The 12,868-nt window shown below is 42.4% G+C and overlaps 1 protein-coding gene across 1 annotated transcript in view; it reads right to left on the minus strand.

Moving 5' to 3' along the window:
* CFAP44 (cilia and flagella associated protein 44) overlaps window positions 1–12,868 on the minus strand; it is a 117,657-nt gene that overhangs the window by 60,208 nt on the left and 44,581 nt on the right. Inside the window, exons 14-17 of the mRNA XM_074983552.1 lie at window positions 11,347–11,446; window positions 9,932–10,026; window positions 2,285–2,494; window positions 1,009–1,119 (exon numbers count right to left, since the gene is read on the minus strand). Of these exons, the coding sequence (XP_074839653.1) occupies window positions 1,009–1,119; window positions 2,285–2,494; window positions 9,932–10,026; window positions 11,347–11,446 (516 nt within the window). The remainder of the gene's footprint in view (window positions 1–1,008; window positions 1,120–2,284; window positions 2,495–9,931; window positions 10,027–11,346; window positions 11,447–12,868) is intronic.

The following is a 12,868-nucleotide window of genomic DNA, read 5'->3' on the forward strand; positions in this document are numbered from 1 at the left end:
GACTGAAGGACAACAACTGGGGTACTCCTGGAATCAGCTAGAAGTTTTGTCCCAAGACAGAGGGAAGCGGAGGAGACTTGTAGATGACCTATGCTCCATTCAGAGTACAAGGTTTTAAGAAGATGACCACCAGCTTGGGGTTTCTATTCTATTTTCTAACCATCTGACCTGAGACTGGCACACACAATTGTGAGCCACTCCAGTGACATGACAATCTATGTGAGGTGTTTTTGCCAGTTTATAAACTTCATAAAGAACCATACATCCCCAACCAACATTTACCCTGGCAAAAGTTTCTAGAGTGGACCCAGTCTTATTAAACTTTTTGCCTCTTGTTTTTTAACAACAAAATTCCATTTGAATTAGTGATGGACAAACATCAAAGGCACTCGTGGGCAAAGACTGACGAAGCAGATCTTTGCCCACGAATGCTTATGCTCCAAAATATCCGTTCATCTATAAGGTGCCACAGGAGTTCTTGTTGTTTTTGAAGATACAGACTAACATAGCTATCTCTCTGATACTTATCAAAGGCACTGGAGCTTGAGTTCAGAGAAACACCCAAAACTTTGTTTTTGATACTTTGAAAACTTTGTTTACAATTGCAAATGCCTAATTGCACCTGGGCAACGAGGCACCGTCACTGTTCAAATCAGGGCTTTTAAATTAAAACTAAACCTCAAAAGTTTCACTAGCAGATCCAGAGGCTTGTTTCACACACAGGAGCAAGTTGAGGTGTAGCCAGATTTTTGGTGGTTTCCAGGTGACCCTACTCTTCACTGCTCAAGTCCAAAACACCTTTAAGTGACTGCACGGCAGGATGATTCTGTTTAATAATAGTTCTCATCCTAAAATGGCATGAAGTGTGTGGCAGCAAAATGTCTGCAACACATTGCTTAAAAGGGATTCTTCATCCTTAAGATAACAATGTAGGCTATAACATCAGTGTGATGAAACAGCTTCTTTTAAAAACAGATTCAAGCACCAGAAAAAGTATTCACTACTCACATGAGAAGGTGGAGACCATTGTAATGCCTGCACAGGCCCAGGGACACAAATGTATCCGATTGGCTCATATTTGTCTTCAACAGCAAAGAAGAAGACTGTTTTGTCTTTACTCTGAGAAAGAAAAGACAGAAGACAATAAAAAGCATGCACTTCAAGGCTCTCAAATGATATCACATAACCGCCCAGTTCAAATCTTTCAGGGCTACACATGTTCCTCATCTCAATGGCCGTGTCTACACTAGCCAAAAACTTCAAAATGGCCATGCAAATGGCCATTTCGAAGTTTACTAATGAAGCGCTGAAATACATATTCAGTGACTCATTAGCATGCGGGCGGCCCCAGCGCTTCGAAATTGGCGCGGCTCGCCGCTGCACAGCTCATCCCAACGGGGCGCCTTTTCCAAAGGACCCCGCCTACTTCGAAGTCCCTTTATTCCTATGAGCAGACAGGAATAAGGAGACTTCAAAGTAGGCGGGGTCCTTTCGAAAAGGAGCCCTGTTGGGATGAGCCACGCGGCGGCGAGCCGCGTCAGTTTCGAAGCGCTGCAGCCACCCGCATGCTAATGAAGCGCTGAATATGTATTTCAGCACTTCATTAGGAAACTTCAAAATGGCCATTTGCATGGCCATTTTGAAGTTTTTGGCTAGTGTAGACATAGCCAACGCTATGCATTCCCAATATTTGTAAACCAATACAGTTTCCTATTTTGGATATATATGGGCTATGTCTACACTAAGAGAAATCTTTGAAATGGCCAATGCTGATGGGAATAAGGGTACTTGGAAGTTCGAGGGGTCCTTTCGGAAAGAACCGCTGTCTGGACAAGCCGTGCAGGAGCACAACACAGCAATTTCGAAGAGCCACGGCTGGCAACACGCTAATGAGGCACTGAATATGCATTTCAGAGCCTCATTAGTAATCTTCGAAATGGCCATTTGCATGGCCATTTCAAAGTTTTGTGCCAGTGTAGACATAGCCATGAGCTACTTGGACCCATCACTGATACAGAAAATCAGGTAATACTAGAGATCAAGTTATCCTCTTCCAAGTGCTCTAAGATCTTTTCTCCCTGGGCCTCTCCTGCACTTGTAGGACTCTAAAACTTTAGTCCATAAAACCCTTAATCTCCAATGGCTAAGAGCAGATCACAAGAAAAGTCTCCTTGTGGCAGTTATGAATGGATAAGTCAATAAATAAGCACACTCATATCACACCTTAGAATACTTTTACATTTTGATTTCATTAAAAACAATGTGGTGAATAAGTCACACATACCCCTGTGGCAAGCACTTCTCCATTTCGTTCATATGCCAAGGCTGTAACTGCAGCAGTGTGGGGTTTAAAAGCTTGTTTCAGACGCATCTGTGCGTTGCCTACATTGGTCCGTCCTGCAACAATGGCAAGTCCCCTGGGATCATAAATTTCAATGATGCGAACAACACCATCTTCAAACCCAGCTGTGATTAGACCTCCTTTGGGATTTACCTGCAAGTGGTGAAATTAAAAACACTTGTATCTTCATGGAAAAGACAACATTTGTAGACTCCAAGGCCAAGAGGAACCACTGTAATTGCCTAGTTTGAGCTACATAACACTCTCCATATCTTCTTCAAAATAATTCCTGTTTGAAACAAAGCATATCTTTCAGAAATACATCCAGTTTTGATTTTAAAGTTTCCTGTAATGAAGAAGCCACGCCACACCATGATAAATTGTTCCAATGGTTAATTACTGCCATGGTTAAAAATATACACCTTATTTCCACACAGAATTTGTCTAGCTTCAGCATTCAGCCATTGAATCTTGTTATACCTTTGTCTGCAAGATTGAAGAGCTCACTATGGCTACGTCTACACGTGAAGCCAACATCGAAATAGGCTATTTCGATGAATAATGTCTACACGTCCTCCAGGGCTGGCAACGTCGATGTTCAACTTTGACGTTGCGCGGCACCACATCGAAATAGGCGCTGCGAGGGTACGTCTACACGCCAAAGTAGCACACATCTAAATAAGGGTGCCAGGCACAGCTGCAGACAGGGTCACAGGGCGGACTCAACAGCAAGCCGCTCCCTTAAAGGGCCCCTCCCAGACACAGTTGTACTAAACAACACAAGATACACAGAGCTGACAACTGGTTGCAGACCCCGTGCCTGCAGCATGGATCCCCAGCTGCCGCAGCAGCAGCCAGAAGCCCTGGGCTAAGGGCTGCTGCCCACGGTGACCATAGAGCCCCGCAGGGGCTGGAGAGAGAGCATCTCTCAACCCCCCAGCTGATGGCCGCCATGGAGGACCCGGCAATGTCGACGTTGCGGGATGCGGATCGTCTACACGGTCCCTACTTCGACGTTGAACGTCGAAGTAGGGCGCTATTCCGATCCCCTCATGAGGTTAGCGACTTCGACGTCTCGCCGCCTAACGTCGAAGTTAACTTCGAAATAGCGCACGACGCATGTAGCCGCGACGGGCGCTATTTCGAAGTTAGTGCCGCTACTTCGAAGTAGCATGCACGTGTAGACACAGCTCATCAAATGTTTGTTCCCCATAGAGGTACTTATAGACTAGTCAAGTCACCCCAAAATTTTTTCCTTGTTAAAATTTATTAGATTGATCTTCTTAAGTCATCATTATAAGGTATGTTTCCTAATCCTTGAATCATTCTCAAGATTCTTCTTTGAATTGCCTCCAATTTATATCAATGTCCTTCTTGAATGATGAATACTAGAACCGGATACCGCATTCCTAGAGCTGTTGAACCGTTGCCAGACACAAAAATAACAACCTCTGTACTTCTACTCAGTAGTCCCACTGGTGTATCAAGGGACTGTGTCAGCCCTTGATTTATATCATGTCATCACACTGGGCATTAATGTTCAGCTGACAATACACCTTGACCCTACAAACCTTTCTCAGAATAACTGCTTTCCAGGATAAGGTGCCCAACCCTGTAAGTAAACCAAAATCCTTTGTTCCTAAGTGTGTAACTTTACATTGGCCATATTAAAACACTCTCTTGCTTATGACCAGTATACCATTACACCAATGTAAGAATGGCCATACTGAGTCAGATCAATGGTCCATCTAGCCCAATATACTGTCTTCCCACAATGGCCAATGTCAGATGTTTCAGAGATAACGAAGAGAACTGGACAATTATTGAAGGATCCATCTCCCCTCCCCATCCTCCACTCTCAGATTCTGGCAGTCAAGGTTTAAGGACACCCACAAAATGAAGTTGCAACCCTGACCATGTTGATTAATAACCACTGAAGGACTTACCTTCCATGAACCTACCTAATCCTTTTTTGCATCCAATTATGGTTTTGGCCTTCACAACAGAATCACAGGACTGGAAGGGACCTCAGGAGGTCATCTAGTCTAGCCCCCTGCTTCAAGCAGGATCAACCCTACTAAGTCATCCTAGCCAGAACCTTGTCCAGCCGGGACTTAAAATCCTCAAGGGATGAAGAATCCACCACCTCTCTAGGCAACGCATTCCAATGCTTCACCACCCGCCTGGTGAAGTAGTTTTTCCTAATCTCTAATCTACACCTTTCCCTCTTCAACATCTGACCATTACTCCTTGTTCTGCCATCTGACACCACTGAGAACAGTCTCTCATCCTCCTTTTTAGAGCTCCCCTTCAGGAAGTTGAAGGCTGCTATTAAATCACCTCTAATTCTTCTCTTCTGTAAACTAAACAAGCCCAAATCCCTCAGCCTATCCTCATAGGTCTTGTGCTCCAGAACCTTAATCATTTTTGTTGCCCTTCGCTGAACCTGCTCCAGCAAATCCACATCCTTTTCATACTGGGGGGCCCAAAACTGTACACAATATTCCAGATGTGGCCTCACCAGTGCCGAATAAAAAGGAATAACCACTTCTCTGGATCTGCTCGAAATGCTCCTCCTAATGCACCCCAGTATGCCATTAGCTTTCTTGGCTACAAGGGCACACTGTTCACTCATATCCAGCCTTTCATCCAGCATAACCCCTAGGTCCCTTTCCATCGTACTGCTGCTGAGCCAATCGGTCCCCAGCCTGTAACAATGTTTTTGATTCTTCCACCCCAGGTGCAGGACTCTACACTTCTCCTTATTGAACCGCATCAGATTTCTTTTGGCCCAGTCCTCCAATTTATCCAGGTCACTCTGAATTCTGTCTCTGCCCTCCAGCGTATCTACCTCTCCCCCTAGTTTTGTGTCATCCGCAAACTTGCTGAGGGTGCAACCCAGTCCCTCATCCAGGTCATTAATAAAGGTGCTGAATAACACCAGCCCCAGAACCGAGCCTTGCGGCACTCCACTTGAAACAGACCGCCATCCAGGTATTGAGCCGTTGACCACTACCTGTTGGGCCCGACCATCAGGCCAGCTTTCTGTCCATCTTATAGTCCAAGGATCCAATCCATATTTCCTGAACTTATGGACAAGAATGTTGTGGCAGACTGTAACAAAAGCCTTGCTGACGTCAAGGTATATCACATCCACTGACTTCCCCAAGTCCACAGAGCTTGTTACCTCATCATAGAAGCTAATCAGATTGGTCAGGCAGGACTTGCCCTTGGTGAATCCATGTTGGCTACTTTTGATCACTTTCCCTTCTTCCAAGTGCTTCAAAGTGGATTTCTTGAGGATTCCCTCCATTATTTTCCCAGGGATTGAGGTAAGGCTGACGGGTCTATAGTTCCCTGAATTGTCCTTCTTTCCTTTTTTAAAGATGGGCACTACATTTGCCTTCTTCCAGGCATCCGGTATCTCCCCCAATCTCCAAGAGTCTTCAAGGATAACGGCCAAAGGTTCAGCAATGACCTCTGCCAATTCCCTCAGTACCCCGGGGTGCATTAAATCCAGACCCATGGACTTGTGCACATCTAATTTTTCTAGATAGCTCAGAAATGGTTCCTTCCCCACAGATGGCTGCCCTCCACTTTCCCATACTGCATCATCCAGGACCATCATGGGGAAGTTGACTTTGTCTGTGAAGACTGAGGCAAAAAAAGCATTGAGTACTTCAGCTTTTCCTGCATCATCTGTCACTAGGTTACCTCCCTCATCCAGTAATGGCCCCACACCTTCACTGATAACCTGTTTATTGTTCACATGCCTGTAGAAACCCTTCTTGTTACTCTTCACATCCCTTGCCAGCTGCAGTTCCAATTGTGCTTTCGCTTTCCTGATTACTGCCTGGCATTCTCCAGCCGTATGTTTATACTCCTTCTTAGTCAACTGTCCACGTTTCCATTTCTCGTATGCATCCTTTTTGAATTTAACATCCCATGGCAACAAGATCCACAGGTTAGCCATGCATTTTGTAAAAAAGTACTGTCTTATGTTAGTTTTTAACTTGATGTCTGGTTCTTGTGTTATGTGACGAAGTACATAACACCTCCCTATTCGCTTTCTCCATACCATTCATGATTTATAGACCTCTTATCACATCCCCCTTAATTGTATCTTTTCTGTCATGAATAATCCAAGTCTTTTTAGTTTCTCCCCTTGCAGAAGTTGTACTATATGATTAATAACTTTTGTTGCCCTTCTCTGTACCTTTTCCAATTCTAATATATCTTTTTTTGAGACAGGGCAACCAGAATTGTATTCAAGATTTAGTATACTATGAAGTTATAAAGTGACATTATGATATTTTCTGTCTTACCTATCCGTTTCCTAATAGCTCCTAACATTGTTAGTGGTTTTGATGGTCACTGCATGTTGAGTGGATGTTTTCAGAGAACTGGCCATAATGATACCATGATCTCTTTCTTGAGTGGTAACAGCTAATTTAGGATCCCAGTATTTTATATTTAAAATTGGAAATATGTTTTTCAATGTACACAACTTTGCATTTATCAACAATTAATTTCATCTGCCATTTGTTGTGCAATCACCCTGTTTTGTGAGAGTCCATAACTCTTTGCAGTCTGCTCTGGACTTAACTATTTTGAGTAACTAAATTTTGCAACCTCGTTTACCCCTTTTCCCACATCATCTATGAATGTGTTGAATAACACTGGTCCCAGTACAGATCCACTATTTCTCTCTCTCTATTCTGAAAACGGACCATTTATTCCTAGCTTCTGTTTCCTGTCTTTTAACCACTTACTGATCCATAAGTGAACCTTCCCTCTTATGACATAACTACTTACTTTGCTTAAGAGCTTTTTGGGAGGGACCATATCAAAGGCTTTCTGAAAGTCCAAGTACCCCATATCCACTGGCTCACACCTAGCTTTTGTCTATACCAAAGCACTGCCACAGCAGAGCTTTAACATGGCAATGTAGTTATGACACCAGTGCTGGGAAAGAGCTCTCCCACCACTCTGTGTAAACCGCCTCCACAAGGTGAATAGGTAACAGCACTGGGAGCCAGTGTACACTGGTGCTATATAACACTGTAACTAGCTGCTCTTGCGGGGGAGAGTATTTTCTCACACCCTGAATTAGAAAGTTACAGAGCAGTGACTTGTCAGTGAAGACAAGCCCTTATTTGTGTTTGCTGACCCCCTCAAAGAATTCTAATAGATTGGTGAGCCAGATTTATGTAGTATTTTTAGCATTTAAAGATGCAGAGATACTTAGTGGGATTTATAAAAGCACCCCTAAGATGGTGAGGTGCCTAACTCCTATTGACTTTCAATAACAGTTAGGCACTTACTGCACCTTTAAAAGTACGTTTACCCTTATAAATCTGGCCCCAAACATAGATTTTTGTAGGGGCAATCAGCTTACTTCATAAGCATACAGTTGGTCACCTGTAATAAGTCCGCAGAGCACAAACGCTCTTAAAACATAACCATAAAACCAGCCTACCCTTTAAAAATGGAAGTACAGCTCTCTTCTGACTTCTTGTATAAGTGAACTCTGCAGGCTTTCTATAAATACTCCCTCGAGAACACATTTGAAGTAACTGATTGCCAATTAATTGAAGTTAGTTCATATGTTAGCATGGTCTAGATGGTGTTTGGTCCTGCCAAGAGGACAAGCGACTAGACTTGATGACCTCTTGACATCCCTTCCAGTTCTAGTGTTCTATGATTCTATGTTTTGAAAAGATGGTATAGACACTTCACAGATGGTCAGTCCTGGTCACAAACATTTGTGAAGTGTCTAAACCTGTTTGCTAACTCAAGCTAATTGGGAATTAAGATGAAGTGGACTAGACCCTGAAGCCCCCTATTAGAGGCCTTGTGGCACTGCCACACCCTACCTCAGAAAAAGGGCTGTAAGGGTCCTCCAAGATGCCTGTAGACACTGCATGGGACACAGCCAATCAGGAAAAAGGCTGCAGGAAGCAGTCAGTCAGGGTCCAGAAGGCTAGTATAAAAAGATCTGGAGGGCAAGAGGTAATTTAGTTGGTGCCTGAAGCAGAAGGAGGGAAGATTGTGCTCCTGGCATGCCAAAGAACCTCCAGGATCTCAGACACAGCAGTTACTGGCAGGGACTGGGGAAGCAAGAAGGAACTCCTGGCTGGATGCTCACACTCAAGAAAGACAAAAGCATGAGGTAAGGGTGATTAATGTGCTGGAGACATGGAAAGGTGGCGCAGGGAATTGTAGCAGTGACACAGTTCAGTTAAAGGGATGTGGTGGATAATAACAGCTGTTATTTCAAAATAACTATCCTAGTGTCTACACAACACAACTGCTATTTTTAAATAATTTCAAAGTAGCTGTTGGCTTATTTTGAAATTGGTAAACCTCATTCTCTAGGGCAGGCGTGTCCAACCCGCTGCCCGGGGGCCGCATGAGGCCCTGGACAGCTAGTAATGCGGCCCCACAAGATCGTAAACTTTCAACATTATTATGTGATTTATATACATTAACTATATTATATATTTTATATGCGGCCCAAGACAATTCCTCTTCACTCAATGCGGCCCAGGCAAGCCAAAAGGTTGGACACCCATGCTCTAGGGAATAGCGTCTGCTTTGAAACAGCTATTTCAAAACAGGAGTCATTAAGGCATGGAACAGAGCCTATTGCAAAATAAATCATAATTGTAGATGCTCTATTTCAAAATGTATTTTTGTGTGTAGCGGTGTTATTTCAAAATAAGATATTCCAGAATAGCTCTTCTGGAACAGTTTATTTCAAAATAAGACCACTATATACACATACCTTGAGGTACTAGGGAAGCAGGGAGGGATAGCTCAGTTGTTTGAGCACTGGCCTGCTAAACCCAGGGTTGTGTGTTCCCCCCTTGAGGGGGCCATTTAGAGATCTAGGGCAAATAGATTTAAAAAAAAAATAGGATGGTGCTTGGACCTGCTAAGAGGGTAGGGGACTGGACTCAATGTTCTCCCGAGGTCCCTTCCTGATCTGTGAGATGTGTATCTCCATATATAGCTGTTTTGTTGCTTGTTTGGTGCATCTAAGCTTTAGAATAACAACCAGTTTGTGAGACTGTTTGCACCCATTCTTTGCAGTTTGTCCTCATTGTGCAAGCATAATGTGGACCCCTGTGGCCCCAGTCACAGGGGTGTTCATGAGAGGTAATGCCACTCTGTGCATCAATTAATACTCTGTCTAAAATAGAGTTTTTACTTTTTAACTCTTTAAAAATATTTCCTGGCAGTATCCACATTGCTCACGTTCACACATCTGTACAATAAGCCATGCAGAAAGCCTGACAGGCCAAGACAAATGGGAAACACCCATACATACACAATTCCCTAGTGCTCTAGGGAAATCCTCCATAAGGGAAAAAAATTGCTTGTATGTGCATATCAAAGTGTAGGAAGAAAATATCTCCCAGACCTTTATCTTACCACTGTGAAATAACCTCACCAGTGGTCACTCATAAAGGCCATACCCGGCCAATAATTTCATTAGAACCCTTCATCACAAATGTGCAATTGCTGTGAAATAGCCACATTATGAACCCTTTATGAATCCAGGTTAACAGGCTGTAATAAACTTACCACTCGGGGTGCCCATGTCAGCGCCGTTCCTCCCTGTTTAAACTTAATCTCTGTCAATTGACAATTGCCAATGAAATCATAGATACGCACGGAGTCTGTGTAAGACAGTTGGGAGGGGAGGTGGAAAGGAGACAGATTATTGCAGACAATTTTTTTCTTGAAAGATTACCTGTTAAGATTTTTGGGACAAATTTCTGATGCGTCTTCATGAAAGATGGAATGGAAAGTTAATAATCTCTCTTTGTACATCAAAACTCTCAGCTGCAAATACCTGGCTGTTGGTTATATAGTTCTGTAGCTTTCTGTGCTATCAAAAACAAATGCTATCTTTATTACCTTTGCTAAAGACTCACATCATAGAGGGGCTGAGACTTTTGCAGAAATAACACATTTGGGCTGGCTCTGAAGCAAGGAAAAATTTGCCTTATTGGCCAGCTGAGGATATTCTAAAGCAGTGACAAAAGCAACACTGAAAGAAGTCTTGCACTGACAACATAAGGGAAAAATGATATACTTGGATTTGGCTTTGAACACAATAATTAAATTGGTTAAAATGGAGAAGAATCCAGATAACAACCAGTTTTACCTTAGCTGGAATTAATAGGATATGGAAACACCTGTTGGCACATACAGTTCAATAACAACCAGCAATCATTGTCATTATTATAATAGGTGTCAGTTTGGCTCAATTGGTAGTAATTCTTCCCTCAGGCCATAATGAATGGATTCAGGTAGCACACCATGAATAATTAATAGATAAGATAAAGTTTAAGATTGTGTCACTTTCTGAAAAGTATGAAGGCTAATGTCAGTGAACTAGCCAATACCCTTTCCCTCTCTAAGAAGTACTAATGTGAAGTGTTAAAGCTTGCTCAAGCACACTTACATAAATTAAATACACGTCCATAGTCTAGATTAAACTATGGATGAGGATATGATGGTTATTGCAATTACCAGGAAAGGCACAAGCATTAATAATCAGAATGGTTGATACAGTGCCATAAATGTATGTAGTGCATTACAAAACACAGAATAAAACATTGTTATTGACCCACGCCAGCCTTGAATATGAAAGCTGTTGTTTAAAGAAAATTCTCTCCTTTTCTCTTATCCTTTCACAGTGAACAAAGTTGTAAAGCTTCATGCTGAGGCTTTCTTAATTAAAGAAACAGTTCTTTAGATCAGACACTCCTTGTACTGTATTTGGCTTAAACCCATTAATCATATCTTCTAATTTATAAAAAACTGTTCCCAGAAATAATGACCAGCTGGCAGGTGTCTTTACAAAGTAGAGTGTAACTGTCAACTAAACACATTAGTTTAAAACCGAAAGATTCCACAATGTGCCTGACAGCTGCAATGCTGCCCTGTCAAGTTAACAGCTTCACTGGAAGAATGAGAAGAGTTGTACTTACGGTCAAGTGCAGTAGTGGCCATGAGATAAGTGACAGGAGAGACACCCATGGCTTCAATCTTTCCAGAGTGAAAGGTAAACAGGCACTCTGGATCATGGGTCTAGACAGGAATCAGAAACAATTCTGCTATGTTCGAACACTAAAACAGGGTCTATTACACCTCAACATCATAAAATGGGTCGCTAAAATGAATGTGGAAAATCTGCCTATATCTATTGCATCCTAAAATTTGATGTTTGTACATAAAACTGATACACATGAAAACATTTCCCTTTTTGTACCTGCAAATGCTCATCTTGATTGTATAACAGGTGCATAAGACAATTTTTTACAGACATATTAAGCATGTGCATTTAAAAATAAGGCATCAGATGCGTAAAAACAAAGATGAATGACATATTGAGAGGCATAATGCCTGGGGATTAAATTTATAATAGATAAGTATTTCTCTGAAGACTGAGAAAATGACTTTAAGCTAAGGGCTCTGTAGTTCCCTGGAAAACCTTCCCCAATCAAGGAGAAAAAGGGTTTTACCTATATAATTTATACATATCTCTTTTTCCACAATAGTGCTGCAGTTTCATTTATCTACTGCTATACGGTCTGCTTGATTAAATTTTTGATCACACACTAAGGCTGGGTCTAAACTATCAAGTTCTTTTGGAAAAGCAGGACCTTTTTCGAAAGAACACATGGAGCAGCTACACACAAAATGTGCTCTTTCTATCCAAAATTAAAAGAATGTGGCTCTTATTCAAGAAGCCATCGTCCACTCCTGGATCAGATTCTTTTGGAAAAAAATGTGTGTATGTGCCCCAGAAGCCTTTTTTTCCAAAAGAACAGTCCTCCTGGCACTGGATTTTTCGAACCCTGGCCCATTGTTTTGAAAGAGGGGGAGCTGTGTGGCCACTCTCTATTGAAAGAGCAGATAGCTCTTTTGATCCGCTCTTTTGATCCGCTCTTTTGTGTGTGGATGTGCTCTTTCAAAAGACCTTTTTCTGGAAGATCTTTTCCAGAAAATCTTCTTTCAAAAGATTTCTGTAGTGTAGACATAGCCTAAGTGTCTGTTTTAACTTTTGTGTGCTCATGTGACCTCCTCTACCAGTAGCAGATCTACAGCAGTGATAGTAACAATTGGATATATACAGATTTGTGAATGTTGTCCTCCAAGTCATCTGTATACAATAGTGGTGGACACTTCCACAATGCCTATGCAGACAGGTTATACAGGCTGACCCTCTTTAGTCCAGCACTCTCTGGTCTGGCAACATCCATGGTCCAGCATGATTTTAGTTAGCCAGATGTCCACTTATCATGGGTGTGGTCAAACTTCCCATTATCCCAAAAAGTTTGTTTACAGCCACCAGTCCTGGCTCTCAGTGTTCTGTGCTGTTAATTAGCTAAAATTTACCCTTAAATGTCCTCTAAGAGCCTCATAAGCAATGGAAGTGTTGGTAATGCTTCCAGACAATACTGACTTCCTGTGGTTCAGCACCAGTCAGACCCAAGGGTGCTGCACGAG

Source organism: Carettochelys insculpta, chromosome 1 (genome assembly GCF_033958435.1).
Source record: "Carettochelys insculpta isolate YL-2023 chromosome 1, ASM3395843v1, whole genome shotgun sequence".
NCBI classification, from domain to species: domain Eukaryota; kingdom Metazoa; phylum Chordata; order Testudines; family Carettochelyidae; genus Carettochelys; species Carettochelys insculpta.